The sequence below is a fragment of the Cupressus sempervirens genome, chromosome 6 (assembly GCF_028749045.1).
Source record: "Cupressus sempervirens isolate cs-2001-9-10 chromosome 6, ASM2874904v1, whole genome shotgun sequence".
Taxonomy (NCBI): domain Eukaryota; kingdom Viridiplantae; phylum Streptophyta; class Pinopsida; order Cupressales; family Cupressaceae; genus Cupressus; species Cupressus sempervirens.
In genome coordinates this window covers 676868298-676894969 of record NC_143123.1, presented here as the reverse complement: position 1 = coordinate 676894969, position 26672 = coordinate 676868298, and the positions used below count along the sequence as shown (strand labels likewise).

General features: G+C 37.8%; 1 protein-coding gene across 1 annotated transcript in view; it reads left to right on the top strand.

The window, feature by feature from the left end:
- Positions 1-2458: 2458 nt before the first annotated feature.
- The window catches only part of LOC149554004 (ankyrin repeat family protein / regulator of chromosome condensation (RCC1) family protein), a 43550-nt gene continuing 19336 nt past the window's right edge, over positions 2459-26672 (top strand). Inside the window, exons 1-6 of the mRNA XM_089789331.1 lie at positions 2459-2823; positions 4115-4895; positions 5423-5597; positions 6039-6267; positions 8650-8789; positions 18938-19227. Of these exons, the coding sequence (XP_089645457.1) occupies positions 4623-4895; positions 5423-5597; positions 6039-6267; positions 8650-8789; positions 18938-19227 (1107 nt within the window). The 5' untranslated portion in view covers positions 2459-2823; positions 4115-4622. The remainder of the gene's footprint in view (positions 2824-4114; positions 4896-5422; positions 5598-6038; positions 6268-8649; positions 8790-18937; positions 19228-26672) is intronic.

Below are 26672 nucleotides of genomic sequence, written 5' to 3'. Positions count from 1 at the left end.
TGTTTTATGCATATTTTGCATAATTATGAGGAGTTTTACATGCTATATTTTTGGGTTACTTGAGGGATACGAGTTAGGGTTTTATGCATGTTTTTGAGGAGTTCGAGGCAGTTTTCCAGTTATCTATCAGTTGGACAAGTGATTGAGAGCAGTTTTCAGAGACTTCTTCATAGTTTCTATCATGTTTGACTTATTTTTTCTAGGCATGATCTTGGAATCTGAATTAGGGTTATGAGCTCTATATATTGTACATTCACTTCATTAGGAGGGATTTTCTTTTGGATTCAAATTTTTGTGCATTGCAGATTTTGAGGTGATTGTAAGAGCAAATTTGTAGCAGAGGTTTTTTTAGCATTGATTATAGAGATTCAATGGTTCCTTCTCATTGATTCTCGTGCAATATTGTGGATTCTTTACTTTTATGTTGTGTTCACCTTCATTTAAGTTATATTCCTTATTGTAGATTTGAATCTCAATACGTGTGATTACATGTCTTTGTTTGTGATCATTGTTCTTTTTGCTAAAAATTGGTGAAACCTAGGTTTTCCTTTCAAAGTAGAAGATTTCGATCCTTGCATAGAAACACTTTTGTGATTGCATGTTTGTCTGAGTATTGTGAATCAATTGTGTCTTTCATAATTTGTGTTGATTTAATTAAAGTTACATTCAAAATCATCAATGTATCACCTCATTTAGGTTAGTATTCATTAGTTGTTATTCACTTCCCATCCCTTATCTCGTGTATAATTTAGGTTTAGGTGATCATTATTTAGGAACCAACCTAACTTCTAGAGATTCATCTCTCGTTTTTGGACAACCCACCACTCTCGAGAGTTTCCATGTTTCAATAGGATGGCTGGATTTTGCATCTTGCTATGGGCGCAATCCTAATTGACAACAATGGCAATTTTTTTGAAAGTGAGTTATGTGACTTTGAATAATTGAATGGGTTGATGTTGTAAGTTGTTGATTGAGTATTTGTGATACCTTAATGAGGGAAATGGTTTGAATCCTTGGAAGATTATAATCTTGTGATGATTGGGTGGTAGTAGTATTAAGTTGGCATAGATAATACGTTAAAAAAATTTGGTTAATTGATTATGCCTCTATCTCGTTGAACTAGTTGGAGAATATGTTGAAAAGATGATTGGATCAACATTATGTTAGAAGATAGTTGGATTCTTTCTTCTCTCTTCATTAATGTACGATCCCTACAAAATATTGAGAAGATATAATTCATTTTTTTTGTAGTAGAGGGGTGGACGAAACAAAATATCATTTTATAATGGAGTGTGCTACTTATGGATATCTTTACTCAATACAAACACATCTTGGGGGTTGGTAGTCTAAATGAGCTTTTCAAGGAGACGATACTTCACAAAAATGGCAGCTTCTTGATTAAGATTCATACAAAGAGAATCAAAATTAAAAAGGTCTTGAAAATTGCTAGGGCCTTTTGACTCTTTGTCCCTTAGACCACTCATCTCATAGACATTATTAAGATTCCTTACATCCATGTTATGTTTCAGATTAATAGATGGACGATCTCCAAAGAAGAGTGAGAAGATGAAATTCATATTTTGTGCAATATAGGCATGGTTGAAACTAACTACCATTTTATCATGGAATGTGTTGCTTATGAAATATTTGCGCTCAATGTAAAACCAATTTGGAGGTTAACAGTCTAAATTATCTATTTGAAGAGACAAGACTTCACAGAACTCCTAACATCTTGATTAAGATTCATAACAATAAAATAGACATAATAAAAAATAATCTTAAAAATTATTAGGATCTTTTTGACTTGATATCTTAGACTACTCATCTCATACACATTATCATTTGTTAATATAATCAATAATGTTAGTTTAAATTTATGCCTATAACACAATAATATTGTTAAATATTCTTAATCACATTCTTATAACTCATCTCCATCTTTTTATTCAACATCCCAAATAGCTATTAAATATATCCCGAAACATCCATACACACAATTATCATTCCTCACCCTTAATCCTTGTTCTATGCCTTGACTTTCAATCTATTTATATAAAGATATATTTTAGATTCCAAGAATATATCGACTTGACTTGGGAATGTCAGCCGTACAAACAAGATGGGGACTCATTCCTTACAAATAGTTATGGGTCCACAAATTGTTAAAAAGGGAGAAACACTGAAAAGGACACAAGCCAAAGATCCAACCGCTATAAAAACCGCCACATTTGGCGTTCGATCCAAGAACAGATCACTAGTAACACCGCTAAATTTGGCAGGTTCCCAAAGAGTATTAAAGAAACTAAACCCAAAGAGTATTGAAGAAACTAACTAGAGTATTAAAGAAACTAACTTCGGTTGATTGCCTAACATGCCATCTACCACTGATTTAGAGTAATAATAATCCTGAAGTATTATTTTTTTCTGCATAAAAATGGGGTAAGCATAACATTACAGTATTTCAGAAATAGAAATAAGAATATCCTTGGAACCTTGTTCACGTAAATGCGAACAAATATAATGTTCACTAAAGTGAAATAAAAAAATGAGCATGAGAACAGTATTTTTTTCCTAGTACACATGGTCGAAAGAACGGACGCAGCAAGAAAACAGGTGTTCGAAATCAAATTCGCAGTTTCAGATTCGCATATTCTCTATCAATACTCAGATACCCTTTAAATTTTTATCTGTCAATCTTGGTCACTGTTTTCTCTCATTCCACGCGAATTTGCAGTTTTGATGCACGTACGTTGTTTATATGAGGTTTTCTGTGTTAATGGCAATGGAATAAACGAGGAAATTGCTGCTTTGTTGAAGCAATTGGTAAGCACATGTCAACGTTCTCTCCGTTTATATTTGGCTGGATTGCTCTTGAGGTTTCCTTCCGTTCATGGTGGTTAGGTTGTATGGTTTTTTTTTTTGGAAAATTTCATTGATATTTACTAGGGCTATGAAAGCAGTTGCTGTCAGTCAGGCACGTGATGAGATGCTATTTTAGGGTTTTCTCGTAGTGCCTTCACGGATTTGTTTGTATCTGGTTGCCCTTTTAGCTGCAGTGTTTGAATTCCGTGATCTCTGTAAATGATTTGTCAACAAATTTGTGACCCAATTTGTTTTTCCCCATAAAAATGTGACTGAAATTTTGGAAGATCTGGGATTTTTCCACGTTGTATGCTCAAGAGAACCGTACAACCAATGCCATTGTCAATGGAAATTCAGCTTATTTTCTTTCTTCAGGTGTGATTTTGTTTGGGAAACGGGTTTAATAACACTCGGGAAAAGTTTATGACATATTTGTAAACCTTTTATCTAGCTCCTCAAGACGAGAATGAGATTTATTGATCATCATTTTTGTTTGAAGTTTTTATAAAATGTAGGTAATTTTTAAGGATTTGAGGAACTTTTCAAGTTTTCTTTCTACTTCAATAAAATGCTTGGGACTGGGTGTGGAATGATCCAATGGTGAATTTTTCTAAAAATGTGTTTGCCTTTTTCTTGTTTATGTGAATCTACATTTTGTAGATCTAAGCGAATACAGTCTTGTTTGTGGTCAGTGCTTGCCTTTAGTTGATGATTTGAGAGAATTTGTTGCACATGACGAAAATAATGATCACAGTTTCAATGCTCCTTACATTATTCGTCCCAACTCATTAAAGTTGGCTGCTAATTTAGTTGCAGACTTTTCAATATTGTATGATTAATGAAAATTACTTTTGATTGTTGACTTGCAGGGAGTAACGTGCATTTGTGTCTCATTCTTTAGGTTGATTTTACTTTTATATGGGAAATATTTGGGCATTAGATGCCCCATATTTTATAGATCAGAGAATCAGAAAGTTGAATATCTAAATGGCTCTTTTATGCTAAGTTTACATGAAACACCAATTTTATTTTTGTAATTCTATATTTCAAACTTGTCCTGGGTTCCTCTTGACTCTGTATGCCAGCAACTATTATTGGAAGAAAGTTTAAGGTTTCGTACAAGTCTCATTATTTCTCTTTATTTGTGTATATTTATCATGTAAATGACGCGGGAAGTTTTATGATTATTTTTATTCACAATTCGTGATTGATCTTGTAAATATTTATATGTGTGTTTCTTTTACTGTTGCAGGAGACTTTGGTTTAAAGACTTTTTTTTAATGGACAGCCAGACTAGAGGGAATTGATTAGTGTAATGTTAATGCAACATTTAACTTTTATTGGTGGTAGAAGACAGCCAGACTAGAGGGAATTGATTAGTGTAATGTAAATGCAACATTTAACTTTTATTGGTGGTAGAAGATGGCCAATATGTCATGTTGCAATTTGTCATAGACAGAGGATTTGCAAATGGCTCTTGGTGTTATCCTGTTTTCATAATGAAGACATTGATGAAGATGGACCTATCATTTCTTAGTCCTTAAAAATTGACACCAATTTAAAGTTGTTTTGGTCTGCTATACTGTGGCTTTCTCTGCTGATGTGGAAGAGGAACATATATCGGTCAAAATATATACACAATCTGTTTGTAAACTTCACTTGTAACTTGGCTTTTACTCAGAAGCACAGAATTTTTTCAATATTTCTAAAGAGGGAGTGTATTAACTTTAAGAAGAGTGTGCTGGCCTTTTGCTATATAAATGGAGAGTTCAAGTCCTCATACTGGGGTCACCATGTTGAAGCAAACTTCCCGTCGGCTACCATCAAGCATTCAACTCCAAGATTTGTGGTCTGCTATTAGAGATGGATCAATCACTGGCCTAGAACCTGCATTACTGGCACTAAAGAAAAATGGTGGAAACATTGATACAAGAAATGCATTTGGGTCAACTGCCCTCCACATTGCAGTTTGGAGGAATCATGTGCCAATAGTTAGGAGATTGCTTGCTGCTGGGGCTGATCCAAATGCAAGGGTATGTTGACTGCTTCTCATCAGGAACAGCTACTAATGTATTACTAAATGTTGGCTAAGAGAATTGACAATAGAAATAAGCATGTTGCAGGAACATTTATGACAATTCTCTTTTGAGTTATTTTTTTAATCACTTAACAAATACATGGCAATTTTGGCCTATAAATATTTCCAAACTTGTTAGTCTGTATGTGCAACAATGTGTTTTATATAATGCAATGTTGAGTAACAATGGAACAAAATATAAAATTTGAAAAAATGAGAAGGGAAGGGAAAGATTAAATGTTTATGCCACTATAATAATAACAGATCCATGATGAATTCCTTCTTAATACCACATCTGTAACCATCCACAAATGTTTTTTAACGTGTCAACAACTTAATGGCAACATGCAGGCCAGCATAAACACTCAAACAATTTAAAAATCTTGTAACAATGAAGTGCCATTTTTATGCACACAACTTTATATTCTAGCAATTAAATTATTAAGATCTGATTTTCATTCACGAATCTCATATACTCCTCAGGATGGGGAATCAGGATGGAGTAGCTTGCACAGGGCTCTCCATTTCGGACATCTTGCAGTGGCTGGAGTACTGATTGAAGCAGGTGCTTCTCTCACATTAGAGGATTCAAAAGGAAGGACTCCGGTGGATCTGCTTTCTGGTCCAGTGCAACAAGTCTTTGAAACAAACAATGAAGGTAAGCTGTTGTTTGAGAAGGCAAATTGTGACATTTGCATTCATTTCATAAGTGAATTAGCAGCTGAAAGAGAATTTGTGTGTTGGTGCATAACATGGACACTATACTATTTTTCGCTTCACATCATCTAGAAGCTTCTGGTAATAGGGAAAGAGGCCAGAGGGGGAAAAACTCATCGTTTTGAACCCTTACCATTCCTTTCCATCACTAAGAAATGCCTACAGTTGTTTGTGTGCTAAGTGATCCCCTTATATTGTAATTATTATTATCAGCAACATGAGGAAAAAAAATTTGATTACTGTAATTGACTACTCATGGAGGTCATCTTGAAGATGAATTACAAATATGTACAGCTGGTCAAATTTCTAAGCAGTTAAATTTTAATAGATGCCCATGAAAATCTTCAATAGTAACGATATCTTTTGATTTATCAATGGTCAGGGATCACTGAGTTTTATAGCTGGGGAAATGGTGCCAATTATCAGCTTGGAACTGGAAATTCTCGCATTCAGAAATTTCCATGCAAGGTGGAAGCTTTTCAAGGGTTATTTATCACAGCGATCGCTGCTGCAAAGTTCCATAGTGTTGCTGTGACTGCATTGGGAGAATTGTACACCTGGGGCTATGGGAGGGGTGGTCGACTAGGCCACCCTGATTTTGATATTCACAGGTGTGACATTTAAAATTGATTATTGTATTTTTAAATATCTGTGTTTTGTCATGCTTTGTCAGTGCAATGTTTGTTACTTCCTTTTTGTCATCAATGTTTAGTTGTACCATTGAAATAAATGGGAATTACCATAATGCTTGTTTACATGTACGTTTAAAATAAGTTTATCATTCAAAACTAACACAATAAAATCTGTGCGGTGCCAAAGATAATTAAATGAGGTTTGCAAATTGCCCATGGTTTTGTCAGTGATCAATGAATTTTTAATTTGAGGCTGTACTTATGTGCTTACAGCATGTAACATCAGCAGCTTCTTTTAATAGTCCCTTGAATTTAGCAAATTTGCTAAATTTAGTACTCTTATTTTATTCAGCAACCCTTTAAATTGGAGGAGAATATTTTGTTCACTGGAGAACGCTCCAATGGGGAGGCATATTCGGGTGACATCCAATATTTGAACAAAGACATTTGTTAAAACAATTATTTTAAATTAATGCACCACAATGCAGTTTCAGACAATGCAGTTTAAACTCTCAATATTTTGTGACTGTTTGATATTAATGGTAGACAGAACAGAACATTCCCACGTGATAATGAGGTATTAAACAGTTTAACTATTTCATCATAATCTGGGCTGGAGGTGGATCTTTTGAACTTGGATTATTTAGTTGATTGTGTAGAGGATTTCACAGTTCTTGGATATATATACAGCTTTATTGGCACCATGCAGTGTTGATAAAAACAAATTTCATGAAGCTTGCCAGTCGGTTGGCTAATTTAGGAGTATGGGAAATGACTTCTTAGGAACCCCTGCAAACTTTATACATAAATAAGACAATGTAGATCAAGACATGCAAGGGTGTGTCTATTTCAAAATTTTTGAATACAAAGATTTGGAAGACTACTTTGTTTGTTGCTTCCACAATTCTAATTGTGGTAACTTGAGCTGTCAATTGTCTTTAGGTACATTTTCATCTCCCTCTGTAATGTCATAGAACCAGAATGGGTGGAAATATGCGATTATATTGTAAATTTTCCAGCTATTTGGAAATAAGAAAGAAAACAACTGTAAACTGAAAACCAAGTTCCCCAAATTGTCAACAAATTTCAAAGAGTCTCTTTGTTTAGATCTGAACACTTTACATCAAAATTAGGGCTGATTTAAAAACTTAGCCTATGCTAAATGAATGTAATCCTATGCTTACAAATAAGCAGTGATTTTTTGATTGTCCAAGGAACAGTTGTAGGCTGTGACGAGATCTACAATGAAGTTCTAAAATCTATGTTCTGATGGCGGTTTGCTTGGATCTTTAGTCCCCAACCTTCAAAGGAGTAGTGACAGTTGATGAGTCAGACCTGTTTAGTCCGTGTTTAGCTCCAAACCAGTGATCAGTCCTGGGATGGTAGCAAATATTTGATCTGCGACTAATGTCACTATCCCCTGCAAAATTTAACTCCTTGCAAACTGGTAACAGCCCTCTGATTTTTCTGTGGCTCTGATACTGAGAACCCAAATGGAGTGGCTGCTGAACAGCTGCAAATGATACGTCTGTAATGTGCATTTTGGCGAACAAAATCACATCTGTTTAATCATCATTATCAGACGGCCTTCCTTGGAACTGCAAGCGAGTGGAATTACATCATAACAACTGCAAATCAATTCTCCTAAGTGGAAAACTTGATGCACGCTCTTCAAAATTAACTCCAATGCAACCCTTGTGTGAGGACGCACTCAAAGAAAATGAGGGTATTTGTCCTACCAAATCTCCAAAGAACCAAGGAGTTCTGTTCTTGGTCATGAATTCAAACATTAATGGTCCACAGTGAAGGATGCAAAAATGAAATCTAGATGCCAAAACAAGCCAAGTTCCATGTTTTGAACTTTTTCAAAAAGGGCCCTTGGATCAAAATTTCCCTCCAAATTATTTAAAAATACTTATAACTAAATGTTTGAAAACAACTTTTCAAACTAGTTACAATAATATTTGTAAGTGTCCCCTCAAATATGAAATTTTCAGGTCCTTGAGGTAGTTTTATTAATTCTTTAGCCCTGGAAAGGGTAAATGACATCCTTGATCTATTTTCAACTCTTCTGATTATAATGGCCAGTAGCTTGCAATTGTTCTGAAATATATAAATTTGACATTTTTGCATGCTTCATATACGCTTGCTTCTGGTAATTTAGTGTTTCAGTGGTTCTTCCATGGTAATTTCTCAATTCAATTAATTCAAAGACCAGAAAGATGAATTCTATCTCAGTTGCTAATGCTGGCATCTATACTAAAGTAGATTTGTTAATTTCAACTCCTTCATTGTTAGTTCTGACCAGTAGCTTGAACAATTCTTTAAAATTAAGATTCTGATGGACATACGATATTTCAGTGGTCAAGCTGCAGTAATTACACCCCGTCAATTGACTTTTGGGCTTGGACAACGCCGTGTTAAAGTAATTGCTGCAGCAAAACATCATACAATTGTTGCAACCCAGGGAGGGGAAGTGTTCACTTGGGGATCTAATCGCGGTAAGGATTTCATTGAGTAAGATTTTGGTTATATCATCAACAACATATGCACTTTCAAGGTCTTGTTTTGCAACAGTGCCTCAATTGGTTTTAGTATACTGGAATTACTAAATTGTTTCAATTGAAGTTCTAGTTCTTTCTAATTCTCTGTCATAATGTACGTGCTTTGTGAAGCCAATGATTTGAGCATTATTGAGATGATATTTTTTGTCTGTAAGGCAATAAGCAATTGGTTATTAATAATTATGGCTTTTGAATTTTTGCAAATAAAATTGCAAGACATGGCCTGCACACAGTGCGTGCATATAATTCACACGCACACACACACACACAGATACAGTAAAAAGAAAAATGTTTATGTTAACAAATTTAAATATGTAAACCTGGCTCTGAGAGCTGTATGTTAAAGTTAGAGAGCTTTAGGTACTATTGTGTGTCAAAAGTTTGGTCAGATCTTAGCACCACTAAGAGATCTGTCATCTAGACTTTCATATATCCTTTATATTTTTCAAGATTGGTTTTACAGGTTCTAATTTTTGCATCATATATCTGGAAAGCATTTTGTTTAGTTTTTTATCTTTAAACAACACTTGAGATCTAACTTCTAGAGATCAGAGTTCCCAGACTTGCCATGAGTTTGGCGACTCATTCGACTTAGTGAGTTGAGTCATACTCGATGAGTCAGATGGACTCTGACTCAAACGCGGTCAAGTCAGACACATGACTCACTCGACTCTTTGAGTCAACGAGTCGGGTGGCTGACTTGCCATGTGCGAGCTTCTTGATTCGGCCGGCGGCAGCCAATGTTGAAAAATAATTTAAAAAAAAAAAAAAAACTTATAGGTTTAGCTTATCTCCTGCCTCCAACCCTAAAAGGTGTCTTATTTGGTCTTCGGTACTTTTTTTGGCTTCTTAAAATTTAAAATAATGATGCACACTATGGAGTTTAAAGTGGTTCTCAAGGTACTAATTTGGCCTTGGACCTTGCGAGTGGCGCTGCCCCTTGACTTGGCTGGGGGTGTTGCCCCCAAATCCCTATCTTACTTTTGAAGTATACTACAACTTTGAGGTTGCTAGTACAAGTCATTATTTTAATATCTACACTCTAGTCATTAGTCTTCTTGGGTAGTATACTTGTTGTCTGGAAGACGACTTTTTTTTTTGGGGTGGGGGGAGGGGCTGGGATGATGTGGTCGGCATAAAATGTCTATGTTGTGTTCGATAACATTGGTTATCTGTTAGTGTATTAATTGTTGTCAATGTATTAATTTGCGTTTGTACTTATATGATCAATGTATATTTATATATGTGATCAAATTACCTCCTTCTATTTGATAATGTTATTGTGTCTTTAAGCTTTATTCAATAATGGGTGCATGAAACAAGTTTTCAATCCTTAAAAATCTCTAAATTTGAAGTTTTTTTTTTACTTTGCCAAGTCATTGTCAAGTCGTGAATCAAGTCGGCCTTGCTGTGTTTGAGTCTAGGAACTTGTTGTGAGGTTTTCACACCATCGCCTCAAAACTTTTGGGGACCCCCTTTTTTCGGCTACCTTAGCGAATTTGGAGTTGTCTAGAGGTTTTCAAATTGGTAATTTTACACTTCAGACGCCTTCGGGCCAGGAGGGGATTTGGTTTGTTTTCACCCGGTGCTAAACTTGATTTTCCGGAACGTGTGATTTTTGTCCTTAGGCCAAACAGGTTTCAACAACAATTTTTGATGATTAAAATGATATCTGGCAGGATAAAATTGCAAATTTTGCACTTAGAGGAATTCTTGAAAATTTGATATAATTGTATAAGCTTGAGCATTTTCAAAATGAATTTTGGAATTTAGTTGTTTTGGAAAATCTTGAAATTTTTCGGTGAAAAGAATTTTGATAGTGAAATTGGATTTAGAGTTTGAATTTTGATTGCCAGCAAAAGGATTTATTTTGTTAAAAAATTAAAATTGTATTGCAAAATTGAAATTGGATTAAATTGTAAAATCTCATTAATTTGGTTAAAATTTTGCCTAGAAGATTTTAGAAATGTTTAAGGAAATTGGTAATTTGGAATTGAAAATTGATTTTGGCTTGCTAGACTCGATTTTAATGATATTTTAATTGCCAAAACGTTGTTAAATGAAAATTTTGACATCTCCTAGGCTTACCTTGTTTCTATTTTGCAAATCTGGGCCAAATTGGCAATTAAAAGGGCCAATTTCACTATGGGGCTTGGTTATTTTCACATTTTATTTAAAACTGGGCCATCTTTGGAGGTCTAATTTAATTTTTTGTTTCCCTCCAAGCAGGTCAGTCCACTCTGGAGATCAATTGGAGGATATAAGAAGGGGTTTCTCCCCTCTTATTTCCTCATTCATTCTTTCCACTTCCTCTTGCAAGATTGAGCGATTTTCTTCTAAAGAGGCGAATTTCCAGTTAAGGCGATTTTTGGGGTCAGATTTTCCATTCTCTGGCAGCGATTTTCTTCCTCCAAATTGGGTGATTTCTGCCCTAGGTCGAATTTGTGAGGGAAAGCCTGATTTTTGCGAGATTGGCAGCGGTTTTGGGGTCCGAGTTTTCCTCCTAAGGTTGCGATTTTCTTCCTCCAACTATGGCGATTTTATTTGGTGAAGAGGCAAAGCGATTTAAGGTCTGACTTTTTGCGTTTGTAGCCGAGTTTGGGAAGTCGAAATTCTGATTTAGGGCAGATTTTGCAAGCAATTCATTTGCTAAGGCATCACATTTTGAAGGAGGATTGAAATTTTTGAGATCAGATCTAAATTTGAAGCGGCCCAATTGGTGGTAGAAGGCAGATTTAAGGTAATATTTTTATGCATTTTTAGAGGTGAAGATTGGTTTTAAATGCAGATTTTATTCCTTGTTCTTGCTTGGTTTGTTTCCCTTATCTTCTTCTTGCACTCTTTGTCCACCACTTAATCATTTCCATTGATAGGCTGAAGTTGGGAGATATAAGTGTAGATTTCATGATAGGTCACTTGGAGTGGCAAAAATAAGCTAGACCATCCTAAGGATTGAAGTTGGGAGATATAAGTGTAGTCAATCGTAAGGTAATGAAGAGGCAAAAATAAGTGGTAGTCCCACCCCTAGGATTGAAATTTGGAGATTGATAAGTGTAGAGACAATATTTGGAGAGGCAGAAATAAGCTAGATTCCATTGATATAAAGAAGGTTGGAGATTGATAAGTGTAGTCCATATCATTTAGAATGAAGGGGCAGAAATAAGTGTTTAGGATGGTAGATGTTAGTGCAAGCAAGAACCCAAAGGGAGTGAATACCAAAAAAGACAAGGAAGACATGATGCCTAAGATCACCTTCTTCTTGAAAGTGAGGCGAATAAGTCATACCAATATGGGCACGGTGAACATGGTATAATTGAAGGATATATTGAAGGAAGGAGAATCCCCCATGGCGAAGAAGATCTATAAGAGCGAAATTGTACGGGCCGCGGCTTTCCCTCCTACCTTGCCTTGTTTGGAATTGGTAATGGAGTGTGCATCCCGATTTGATATTGTTACCAAGTCCATCATTTTTGATGAAGGGAAGAGAGTGTTGGTTAATATCAACGGACAAGTGGTCGAAGAAGTATCTAATAGTCCCCAGCATAGAGGCATGATAGTGGTGGCGACGGATCAAACAACCAAGTTCTTTCAGGGTAACCAGGAGGCCTACTTCATTCATCTAAAGCAGAATTGGTTGTCAAAGCTCACCAAGTTAGATTTCAAATCGGAGTATGGCAACCTTATTGTGCTTCTCAGCCGGATCATGGGCATGGCTCAAGTTATGCAATTCGAGAACTGGATGTACTATTTTTTGATGAAATTGAAAATGGAAAGAAAATTTGATTGGGCTAGAATTATAAGTGAAAATTTAGAGTTGCAACTTAGGACAGTGCAAAATCAAAAACAATTCTACATGGGATCCTATCTTTCCTATTTGATTGCAAGACTATATGAACATCCTGGACTTAAGGCCTTAGGAGGGATTGGCAATTGACCGGGGCAATGTTTGGTGCATGAGCGCTATCCATAGCTTCATTTGCACAACACCAAAGATTATAAGATGTTTTATGACGCCTTTGCTATGAAGACGGTAAGAATACTACAAGGGACACTTGCTAGGAGGCTCTAATTGGAAGCGGAAGCAAAAGTTAAGAAGTATGGGAGTTGGTTCATCCAATTTTCGCAATTCACATATATTAGAGTAGTAGGAAGCACAATTTGTCCCAAGAGACTTCCAAGGTACCCACCCGCTAGGATAATTTTGATGGAGTTGCAACTTGAGCCTTGCAACTTGAGCCTTATGACAAAATGATGAAACTTAAAGGTGAGATAGGAATTACCTTCTCATTTGGAATAGGCAATGATACTTGCCCCAATCCTGTCGCCTTTGTAGCTGCGGAGAAAGAGTTAGGGTGGTATCATCTAGGATGGTATAGAGCAAGACAAGGATTCGATCCTAATGGTCTTATCAAGGTATCTCACAAAAACACATTCAAACATATTCCTACTATAGAAGATTTTTGGGCCAATGCATAGGATGACTTTCATGTGAGGAAGCTAGCTTTCTCAAGGTTGTCAGGAGGCATGATGAGGGCAATCAGATGGAGAGGCCTTGGTATCCGTGATCAACTGGAAGATGATGAAAATGAGCTAAGAGAAGATTATGATACAGTGAATGGAACAAAATCGGGTCCAGTGGATTGGGATGATCATCAGGATCCTTCCTTTGAGGCAGTTACAAGGACAGTTGATCTACACATTGAGTCGTGGTACAATGAGAAGTTAAGGCAATTACAAAGTCGGAAGGTACATTTTACTTATGAGAAGATGAAACTAGAGAAAGAAGGTCCGACAGAGTCAGCCAGACAAAAAGGTGGGGGCAGTAGCTGGCAACAAAGAGCAGTTAAGAGCAAGAAGAGAAATTTGGAGGTTGAGAAAAGTAAAGAACATCAGGAGCCTCCAGCAAAGAAACAAAATGCAATACAGTCAAGGGAGAGCATAATTGAGGCTAGGAGCCAAGAGGTTAATACAAGTGGACAAGGGGTCATGGTAGAGGTGAGCGCTGATTCGGATTCCGGAATCAAGTGGTTACAATGGTAGTACCGAGTACTCTCCTCTTTCAGAGAACCAACATAGAGATGATATGACAGTCACTAGTGAAGAAGAGGATAGGCCAATTGATATTGAGGAAGTAAGCCAGGTGCCTAACGGTGTTGGTGATGCTTTGCTAGTCAAACTGAATCCAGAGTTGGGGAGATGTATTGCACCGCTATGGTTAAGGCAAATGCTTATGCCAAGAGGCGAGGTGGTGACTGTCCGAACAATTGAAGATATTCAAGGACTAGTAGAAAAGGAAGATAGTGAGAAACAAAAGCAAATTGCAAAAACGGTGGCAAAGGTAATCAGGAGTGATGATGAGGGTCACCAAAAAGTTCAGATTGCTATACCAAAGGTTAGCAAGGTAGTGGATGAGATTGTAGCCCAGGAGTATGAAATAGTAGAGCATAACTTGGGAAGAATCATGGATGACATGGAGTGTGAGGAGATCCAAGAAGGCATGGTTTCAATTAGAGAAAGACTGAGGAAGGCAAACGAAAGGATTGTAAAGTTGGAGGCCGAGAACAAGTATTGGAGAGATTGCCAACTTATCAAATAGTTGCATTAGGCAGCCCTTTCGCAAGACAGCGAGAACAACATAGAAGAGATATTGGCTTAGTTGCGCGAAATCAAAGATTGGATTAGTGGTATAATTCAAGATGGGTGAAATTTCTTGCCTTCCTTTATTTTGACATTTAGGTCATTGGTGGCTATTAGAGACAAATTCAAAACATTTGAAGGGGAGTGGAAGGATTTCCTTCCAGTCAAGGACTTGGCCATTCCCAGGCTACAAGCATTTGTCGAGCTACTGGAGAGATACTTGGAGAGAACCAAGTTGGTAGATGAAAGAGGAATGAGTATGGTGGAGTCTTGATTTGTTGCCTTGACCATCAAATTAAGGATATTTGAAGAGATACAGAATGAGATTGCACAACATAGCCCAGGTGTTGACACTTCCATTTCAACCATGATGAGCGACGTTGGGGTGGCACTTGATTTTGAAGATATCAAAGAGGGGAACGTCAATGAGACAAAGTTTGGGTCGAGATTGGATGAGTTGGAGAAGGTTGCCATCAAGAAGAAGCATTTGGGCGCCCTTGCCTCCCTCAATGCCTTTATTGGATATGCAAAAGAATATGAGAAGGATCATGAGAAGATACTGCAAGTAGTGAGCAACATGATGAATTCAGCTGAGCTCAAGATGAAGCACACGCCTTGCCCTCCTATGAAGAAAATTAACAACAGGCTAGCCAAGTTCATTGCCTTGGCTAAGAAGATGAAAGAGAATGGTAGAATTATATTAGAAGATCATTTGATGCAAGCCCAATTGGCAAATTTTCCTTTCTTCTGTGTAGGGTAGGTGTTTGATCCTGATTGGCTACCATTTTGGTGCCTTCTCATTGGTTGCTACTTTTCCTTTTAAAAAAAAATTGGTCCATTGATGAGGTGGTGTCTTTTCATTGGCCGATGGGGTGGCAACCCTAATTAGGCTTTCTAGGATTTGATTTGGATCGTTAATTTTTCCTCTTAATATCTACCGTTGGTTGTAATTTTGGCCCCTATATAAGGCCATTTGCTCTCATTTTTAAAGGGTTGAAGAAAATTGTTGCTTAAGATAATACCAAAATTGCTTCTCTTATCATTGTTGTGACTTGCATGGTGATTAAGGACACTTGGTGTTGTTGCATGGTTTCTACTTCCAATAGTTAGAGTTCAATTTCATTGAAGTTGTTAAAGTAGATTTGACCTATCAGATGGAGTTCTCATGGTCGATATTGCAAGAAGATACATCATCATCCTTTAAGTTGAGACCAATTCAGTACTAGACAGTGTGCCCAACCTTTGTTGGCTGACATTTTATTTGTTGAGCTTACATTCAACATGAATTGCCCCACCCTCTCTCCTGGTTATCTGCCCTGTATATATAGTGTTGCTCATCCGCTGCACAACTCGACAAAAGGGCACCTTAACCTTGTTAATTTTATAATGTCATTTTTGGCAGGAAATCTGCACAGGATCATTGCTGTGGGTTTATCATTATTGGCATTCCCCAACATCTTGTCAAAAAGAGAACCATTTTCAGATTGGTTAGTGAAGAAAACTCCTTTGTCAATGGGAAATCACTTAAAGGATAACCCACCAGAATGTGTCCCTTGGACTCCATGGACATAGGTGTTGAATATTTTGTCATTGATGTCAAAGCTAGTCAGATTGCCATATCAAAAGTCTATGGTCACAATCTAGAGCATCTGTCTTTCAGCATTGTCTTAGTGGCGGCACTCATAGAAAGATTGATGATGTGAGTTTTTGTTGAGATTGACTCTTTGATTTTTCTTGCGAATGGAATCCACTACTTTCTTAGAGGGGTGAGGAATTTGTGGGTATGATTAATTCTCTATGAGTTATCTCTCATAGTTTGGATGCAAGTGGGATCTCATAGCATCGATTCCGTGTAATTATTGTGTATTCTTCTAGAGCGATGTTTGCCTTTGTCTGGAAGTCGAGTTTTAGTGGGAGTGTAGAGTCCATTAAGGGTATTGCTGGAACAGTTGGTAGTTGGATATTATGGAGAAACAGAGATGCTTTCTGTTTTTGAGCATTCTGTTCAAAACCTGCACTATCATTTCCTTATGCTGATCATAGAAATCTTGTAAGGAGGAAACCAGTTAATCTCTTACTGCTAGAGGTTGTGATTTGTTGAAGTTGATAGGGTATTATTGTTAGAATATATAGTCCACCAATATAACTTGGGGGGGGGGGAGGACGGTGTTGTGGGGCGGGGTGAATCAGTTATCCAACTATTATCACAATTATCAACCTTAATAAAACTTAACCATGTGAGCAATATAATTAGAAACCACAACAAGATACTCATGCACAATAACACCAGATATTTTCAAAATAATCATCTATTGCTGCTGCAAGTTCAAGATCTGTTGAACCCAATAGAAAATAAAATGAAATGTTTTAACAATTAATGGCCTTATATTGGGCCGTTTTAGGGTTTGGAGGCAAAAAAAGCATAGAAAAATGAGTTTTAAGTTACTTATCAGGTCGCTGCACACCTGGATGTGCTCGGGATGCCCTCAGATGTGCCAAGGGTGCACATCCACACCCAGTGGATGCACACGGATGCATGTGATGTGCATCCGGACACATTGATAGGGTGTGGATGTGCATCCAGCGCACCCCCTAGCATTCACATGCATCCAAATCCGCATCCAGGAGCAGGCGGCGTATCTGGCGACTAAGGTTGAGACTATATTATGACTTATGTGTGCTCTATACCTCCTCCATAATTGGTTGATTTAATGGCTGTAGGTCTTAAAGGAATCTCCTTTATGTATGCCTACTTAGTATTAGACCAACAAATAAACTGCTGTTTTCTATAATAACTTTAAAGTTTTGACAAACTTCAAACCAACTTAGTGCTCATTGTTCTTTGACGCTCTTAATTGAGTGCTCATTGTTCTTCGACACTCTTATCTGTTAACTTTCTGTTTTGGGTTTTATCTCTGCTTATGCCTGCTATCCCGAATCAATGGTCTGAATTGATGTGCCAATTGTTACTTATTTTAGGTTTCTGACTGGCCGTCCTGATAAATGCAGGTGCTGTGTATAGCTCCATCTGCTTTTATTCCTTAAGTTCCATTTTCCATTCACTCCTTTCCGTCCAACTCCCTTCTTAAATATCCTTCGCATGGCAATGATTGGTTTTCTCTTTATAGGAGACGTGTTTCTTCATAAAGGAGATTGCCAGTCTTTATTAAATTTAATTTATTTCGAACCTTGCATAAGTGCCAACATATGGAAAGAGGTGAACTACTATGATAGAATTTATTTCCTTCATACGAAGTCGACCTTGTAAAGAGTTCAAATTTAATTCCATCGCTGCCATTGTCACGTAGTAACTCTGCCAAGATAAATAAACTGATTTTTCAAACATACCCAGCCCAATATTTGATATTAATGTTTGTTTTGTCTTGCATCAAATGGGTGTAGATAATGTTGATCATCTATGTCAGCTAGTATGGAAAACAAGAACACAAACTGGATTAATATGAATAACACTTTCTTTAAGCAAAAACTGTTTCCTCCATTTTGGCACTAATATAGGGACATTGGACACTATGTTCAGAGTTATTTTGATTTTGAAATATTTCTTTTGGCATTTGCTTCAGTAAGTTTGTGAACTATGATTCCTCTTAATATGCTGTGGACATGACAATCATGCACTTCAAACCCCTTAGGCGGATTGAGGTATGTTGAAAAGTTCACAATATAGTATACTGGTATTAGTTTTGTTAGTCTATCATAATTTTTTAAATTTAAATTTTAAATAATTGTTCTTTTGGTTGTAGTTAATAAATAAATGTCTTTTAGAGTTGTAGTTATTAGGACTTGATCAATATTACACAACTCTATTTAAATCAATGTACAGGTGTTGTGTGCTTTGTGGGTCCCCTGAGCTTGTGGTCGTTGCCAATGGGAATCTTTCAAAATTGACAAGCATGCTTTATATAAATTGAGTCATCCTTTAGGTTGAGGGTTTTGTTCCAGTGTAATATGTATATGCATTGAGATACAAACCGGATAAGCATACAGGTCATATTTAAGTCAGAGGTGTAAAATATTGTAATCTAAAATCTAGGAGAAGGGGAACTTGAAAGTATTTTCTAAGATAGCTTGTGATTGAGAACTTCAATATATGCTATTTTCTACAGGAATGTGAACCAAAACCAGGTAAGCATACAGGTCATATTTAAATCAGAGATGTGTAAAATATTGTGAATCTGATATCTAGGGGAAGGGGAAGTGAAATGTATTTGCAAAGATTGCTGGTGATTGAGGACTTAAATATACATTATTTTCTACAGGAATTTGACCCATTCTTATAAAATATGTCTGATTCTAGAGACCACATGACTAAATTTGTTGCTTTCCAATTTTCTATGCATAGTTTGAAGCTTAACATTTGAATTAAGTTGCATTTCTTTGCTTAGTGCACAGAACAAAAGGCTTAATTATTATTTCTTTCTTCATTTCAGAGGGTCAGCTGGGGTATAATGCAGTTGATACACAACCAACACCTCGCCGTGTTAGTTTTCTCAGGACAAGAGTCATTGCAGTTGCAGCAGCAAATAAACATAGTGCAGCAGTAACTGAGCCTGGAGAAATATATACTTGGGGTTGTAACAGAGAAGCCCAACTTGGTTATGGCACTTCCAATTCTGCATCAAATTATGTTCCCCGTGCTGTTGAGGCTTTAAAAGGAAAATGTTTTGTTGCAGTTTCTGCTGCGAAGTATCATACAGTGGCACTGGGATCTGATGGAGAGGTGAGATTAGAATCAGCTGTTACAGAAAATATTGCTTTTGGCTTTCTACCCACACAATTATGGCCACAATAAACCTCCATGCATGGTTTTTTATGAATGTCTTTTATCAATGGCGTACAAATCTTTTCTTCTTGAAATCATTGATTTGTTTTTTTCGTATTTTTTTAGTTTGACAGTAGAAATCAAATATAGAACGAGTTTGTAGTATTTGAGGTTTTGGGCCAATAAATAATAAATATCTATTAGCAATTCAAAGTCAGTCCGGAAAAGCTGACAACCTGCTATACTTTACTTTGAGCGTTATTGTAAGGGGTATATTTACTGTCAGCTGTATATGGATATCAGTGTAAAATCTTATATGGACTAACATATTAATTGATGATATAATATATAAATCATAATGGAAACTGCAACTATGGGTCACATTTGAATCTATGATACATCTTATAGGCCATATCCATTTTTATCTTGCAAGGAAATATAGATCCATTTACCAAAGCATAGTGGTATATTCTTAAGAATATTTTCCTTGGAGTTATCATATCTCCATTTTACTGTAAGGCCTTTGATTGGACAATGTTTTTGCCTTTTACATGCTCTAGGTTTGGATTAAAATTTAAATTGAAGAGCTCAATATTACATTTCTTTTGCCTTCAAATTCTGGTTGTTATGGGGCGTGCATTTTACCTCAAAAAGTGTTTGTTTAATTGTTTAACTGTCTTTTTGATTGGCTTAAGTTTAGTGCATGTTTTTAAGAACATATGTTAACGTTCTTTTAGGCACTTCAACTTCTTATGTTTTTCATTTTGTCACCTGCCTTCCCCTTGCCGACTACGCCTTCCTTTGCCTCACCTTCCGGGCTTCTTTCCTCCCTCACTGTCTCTGTTCCCTACTCCCTACACTTCCTCAATACGCACCTTAGGTGACTCCTTCCTCCAGATTGCTTCACCTCACTCGAGAGCACCTCTTCTTGGTTTGATCACCTGATGGTTCCGTCTGGGAGGCTGTCCTCCTCTCTTTCTCCCATTGTACCACACATTGGACTCAGACCCCCTCTCATGCCCGGGAGGGCACTTGCCCCATGAACTAGTGGTATGATAATGATTGTAGATCCTTCCACCACATGCTCCACACAGACTCCACCCCTTACCTAATTTCCTTTGGGCAGCTTAAGGACTCCTACACTTCCTTCGCAAAAAAGAAGTGTGCTTTCATCTCGTATTCAGCCGGTCCCTTCAGACCTCTCTCCTTCAATCCCCCAAGGCATTTTGGTGCACCCTTTTTCCCCACATGCCCTCCATTCCCCCCACTTTAAACCAAATCTCTCTAGTGTCTCACATCTCCACCCTCTACGATATCCCTAACCAACCCTCTTTCATTGTCACCCTCCCCCCCACTGCCACATCTTCACCTTCACCAACATCTGCAAGGCAATAAGGTCCATCAATAATAGCAGGACTGTGGATGAGGAAGGGGTCCAAGTGGAACTCTTCAAGCTTGACATCACGGTTTTGGGCCTTTTTCCTCACAAGTCCTCCATTCCCCCCACTTTAAATCACATCTCTCAAGTCTCTTAGACCTCCAACCTCTACGATATCCTTTGCCAACCCTCTTTCATTGTCACCCTCCCCCACTGCCACATCTTCACCTTCACCAACATTTGCAAGGCGATAAGGTCCATGAATAATAGCACGACTGTGGATGAGGAAGGGGTTTTAAGTGGAACTCTTCAAGTTTGACATCACGGTTTTGGGCCCATTTCTCATGGATTTGTTTAATAGGGTGGTTTGCATGAGTTTCCCTCCTCTTGGTCACATCATATTATCCGTCCGATACATAAGTCGGGGCCTGCATGTGATCCAAGCGATTACAAGACCATTGTGGTGGGGCACACTTTCTCTAAATTGTATGTCACAGTTTTACATAATATTCTTTCCCATGAGCTTGATCAGAGACACATTTGTGCTAGGGGGTGAACGAGCTTTCAACCATGTTTTTAGACCATGGATGACATCTTGATTCTTAGAGCAATTATTGAGGAAGTCCTCAAAGGTTTACAGTTGCTTTGTGGATTTTCACAAGGCATTCAACTTCGCCCCTAGGACAACCCAATTCTAGAGACTCAGAGACTTTGGGACATTGGTATTTCGACAACTCTCCTGAGTGTTATCATGAGACTTTATAAGATGGTGGTTGGTCACATCAGGACCCCTTATGAGATGTTGATTTCATTTGCAACACCATTGGGGTGAAGCAAGGCTGCCCTCTTTTCCCCCACATTGTTTGAACTCTACATTGATGAGCTAGAGGATTTCCTTCAGGCACACTCTCTTCTTAGGGATGGTTTTTAGTTACACCAGAGTGTTGATCTCTATCCCACTCTTTGCGAGTGGTGTGGTCCTTATTGCCTCCTCTCCGGAAGGCCTATGTAAATTGCTTGAGGGCCTTGATTCTTTCTGGGACCTACGACAGTTGACAATGAACTTGAGTTAGACCAAAGTGATGATCTTTAATTGTCTTAAGACATCCCAACTTTGTTTTTTATTCCAGGGTGAGGAGATTGAGATTGCTTCCTCTTACACCTACTATGGGGTCAAGTTTTCGAGTTCTCATTTTAGCTTGACACAGGTAATCCAACCTCGTATGAACATGGGCTATGGCTCTCTTGCCCTTGTTGAGAGATAGTGCTTCATACATCACTTCCATGACACCATGTCCAAGCTAACTCTTTTGGATACTTTGATCAAACCGAGTGTGCTCTATGGTCCAGTGGTTTGGGGGTAGTCCTTACTAGAGTTGGACTGGGCTTCTGTGGAGTGAGCCCAAACCCTTCTTTGACATATTATCAAATGTAGACTGTCGACCCCTTCCAATATTGTTCTTGCCGAGTTTGGGGCCCATCCTTTTAGACTTGGTACTATTTTCGATTAGGTTTGCAGGATCCTTGGAGGGGCGCCACAAATATTCCTACCTGGCTTATTGCTCTTTGAAGGCTATTGCACTCTTGGACTCCACCAGTTGGACCCGTTGTTGGTTTGCCTAGGCCTTGACTTTGCTGGGGTCTATCGTGATCGATATTGATCATCTTCCCCCTTTCTAGTATTCCTTTGGTGTCCCATCTCATCTTTTGCCACCTTGGCAGGAGCTGAACGTGCATATTAAGATGAACATTTACAAATAGTATATTCACACTACTTGGACTTGTGCCCCTAGGAAGCTTCATCAAAAGATGACATTTTATGTAGAGCATTTTCTCGAGTTACAAGATGGGGTCAGTGTGCACCTCTTGTACTTGTCTCAAGGTTGGTCTTATGCTCTCCATATTTCTCTTTGTTCTTTCAAAGTGGGTTCTCATCGGCTCCGCACCTAGACCGACCACCATTTGGCTAGTGAGGATAGGATTTGCCAGCTATGTGATTTGGGGAGGCTGAGATAGAGACTCACTTCATTTTTCTCTGCCCCATTTACTATGAGATCAAAGGGAGATTCTATTGCTTATTCAGAGATGCCCAGTCTCTTCCATTGATCTTCATGTATACTAACTAGAGGTGCCTTATGCTCTATCTTTAGGAGACACAAAGGCTTCAGCACCACGCCCTGCAACAACTTTTCCCCTTGAGATCGCATTCCAACCAGCTCATCACTTCATTCTTCATTGTGGTTCTCCCCATATAGGGCACCAAGCGGGCATTGGATCCCCCGTCGAGATCTCCTAGGGTTGTTCGACGGCGCAGATCCTCCAGTCAGCAGCGGTCTTCTGCATCCAGCTCCTCCATGGGCTCTTAGAGACATCTTGGGATCTCCTGTTCTACCTGTTCTACAACCTATTTATCAATTTTAGACTTTTTCCCAGTTGATTGGAGCAGCTAGCTGGCTGTGGCGTTGGGTTTGGCGGCTTTTGTTTGCTTGCTTTTTTTGGGTTCCTTGATCCTTTTCTCTTTGTTCCGTCTTTCTTCAGGACACCGTTTGGTGCTCCCGCTCTATGCTGGGTTTGCTGCTTTGTGTTTGGCAGTTCCTTGGACCCCTTTGTTGGACGTTAATAAAATTATCTTATCTTATCTTATCTGTGTTACATTTTAAAATCCCCCTTAGAGATCCATGAACATGAGGATATGATGTGGAGCCCCAAATCATCATTTTGTGCTTCTTCAGTCTTGGATGTTAGAGAGTAACCACCATAACAGCTTACAACATAGTGATCTCATTATGTGTCAAACTACAGATTTTTATTACAAAAGAGAAGCTCATACAGAGCTTGGGGTGTCTACCATTGTAATAGTTGTATATAATAGTGACATTAGTATTTCTTGCACCAAATTTCGATCCGGCACTATTGGTTTTGTCTGAGTTCACTTTAAATAAGAAGATGATCTAAGCTTTCAAACAGAAGCAGTTCTGAAATTTCTATTTTCCATTTCAAAATTTTAATGTAGAATATCACCAAAATTTCTGAAGTCGATATATCTCATACAGAATGCAAAACAAAGGCATGATTAATATAGTAAAGGCAACAAGGAAGATCTTGAGAACCGAGATTCTATTCTAACAGTACGATGAATTTGATATTCTGTTATCGAATCTTATCAATCCTTTTATAAAAATTATAACTAAAAATGAAATGAATTATTAAAACTTCAATACAAATGCCCAGTTTGAAGAGACTAGTGAAAATATTTATGTTAGTACTAACAAATAGAATTTAGAAGCAACAGAAATAGAAAGTACAGATTATAATGACGACTCTGTGACTTTTTTATAGCTTCAATCATGGACGCCAGTGTGTAGCATTCATGTCCTCTTGGAGTGTTTCTCTTCTGTATGGACAGAAAATTAAAAGCCCAAAATATGTGGAATTTGTGCTTACACGGACAAAAGAAAGATCCTGGGACCACTGTGGGAAATAGCAACGGAAATAAAGGAGACTGTACTAACAATTTAATACTACAAAACAAAATTACAGAAAAATAATAAAGAGGGGAAAAATGTTGGGTTGGTTGTTGTAATATCCTTACTGTGACTGTTTTTAAATTCTGATATGTGACTGCCAAGTAAAATGATTCATTGTCTCCCAAGGAATTTTTTATACCAATGACACTCCAAGACGAACATTAACCTTGCATTTGGTATTAAAATTCTATTACAACTGGTAACACAAATTTCTAATTGAAATGAAGAAGCAATAGACTAGAAGTGTGTTATTCATTCAGCACCCAAATTAAATGAAGCAATTTCTACTTCCTTAGGAATACGTTTGACATGCAAGGAAGGATGTGATAGAGAAGACCTGACAATCGTACGCCAGATCCTGTTTTCAATGATGGGAGTGTGCCGCGATAGGGGAAAGTCCACATCTGCTCCTGTCTGCTCCCGTTCGTAGTCTGCCCTGCGGTTCCAAGATTGCTCTCTGTCCTGGTCTAGTAGCCCATACACTGTCACCAACTGAGCATATCACTTGTTCGTTCCTTGTCCTGCCGCTGCATCAATACGGGGACTACGGTGAAGTTCCTTGTCACTGAGTAAGGGCCACGGTTGCAGTTACCATCCTCAACGTGAGCATCAGCTGGAGTCCAGTTGGGAGGCTGGCTCTCTATTCTTATGGACCTACAATGAATGCAAATCTTCTGACTTTGGATGAAGTCAATATATTACCTCTGTCCCATGTGCCATATGACCCATCTGCTCTTCCAAGTTGACGTCCTAAAGTTGCCACCCAGTTTGCTTGTTCTTGTGTTCAATACCTGCGAACTTTCATATCTGCATATCCTTCTTTTTGGTCAACTGCAGTATCCTCCCTATCTGCTGTGTCTTTAAACTGATTTATGCTACCTCAAGCATGCTGCCACTAATTCCGGGCCTGACTATAGTAAGATGAGATACTGGGGCTATGTCCAGCCTCTCGATGCTGCTTAAGGGGTTTTGTTCTTAAGAAAATCAGTCACATTTAAGCAACCGAGATTAACTTTCAGTATATTGATATATTTCATGGTGACAATCCCAAGGAAGCTCATTGCTTTTATAACCTCGATATGAGGGGAAGTACAAACAACTAGGCAATGTGGGATAAAAGTTATTTTCGTCTTCTAGTCACTTAAGTTACTTTTGTTATAAAATGACTTTAAGTCATAAAACAATTTTATAAATCCACTTTATAAAATAAAGTGACTTAACTATAGAAAAGCTCCTCCACTTAAATATTTCCCACGAAACCAAATAAACTCCTGTGATTGGCTGGCATCCTCAAGATTAATGCCGTTAGCCTATCCGGATGGGGAGATAGACCAACAAGGCACTAGGTAAGGCCTAGCGCGGAGAAGGGGACATTACAGTTGTTTAGGGGCTTGCATCTGTCAAACTCTAGTTTTGGTGATGCCAACTCCATCGACAACCATGATTGATTTTGGTAGTATTGATAAGAGATATTGGAGATGATTGATTAAAATGCAAGATACAATACCAAGATATTGAAATGTGCTATATATGAACATCAGATACATCTAGTTGCTAATGTAGAGAAGTTGTGCATAATGAGGATGTAACAAAATGGATTTAAATCGTCCAGAAGTTGCATAAAACCTCCAAAGCGGGTTTGAAAGCTACCAACAATACTGCCTGACCCAATCTTTACCTTAAAAAGTGACATGCAAGGTGCCAGAAGGATGCTTTCAAAAACTGAAACTGTCTTCAAGAAAGCTTTGGAAGTGCTAATACAAGAGCTTATGCATGAAGTGAGAAACAGTGAAACAAGAAAGCTTCCTTTTTCAAAATAGCGATTTGTCTTTTCTGCCAAACTTGACTATCATCTAGGGGCATTACATTTGAAAGATTCTCAAGAACGCAAGGCTTGAGTGACTCCTTGAATCACAACTGTTTCTGGGATGCTAGTGAACCATGCAGATGTTTGCACATGATGCTTCCATTCGGTAAAAACAGAGTAAAAAACTCATGGTCATTAGAAGCTTGCTAGCTAGAACATGTTTTGGTGTCCACAGTTTGCTCTTAAAATATTTTGAATTATGAACTACAGGAGAAGACAGTGTGTAGCGTGAATAGCAGGGGTATGCAATTTCAGACAACTGAATTAGAAATTAGCAACAAAAATGGACCTCCAAGATTGAAGAATGGAAGTTATTTCTTTTAGATCTTGCATGCTTCAATGACTCTTGAAAAGTTCGAACAATTATAATGCTCAATACATAATGATATTCAAATTAAGAAGTTCATGGCCATGGGATTCCACAGACATCGTGGAACTTGAAGCTAGGAACACATATACAAAATTGACTGTTCTTACTCTTCTTGAGCTCAAAATATTTGCAATCACTCCATTGTTAAACATCTATTGTATTGCTCATTCCTCCTACACCTTTATCCTTATGCTAAATATTCAAACCCTAAAAAACTCATTATCAACAAGGTGACGAGTTCTGTTTATCTTATTTAAGGCT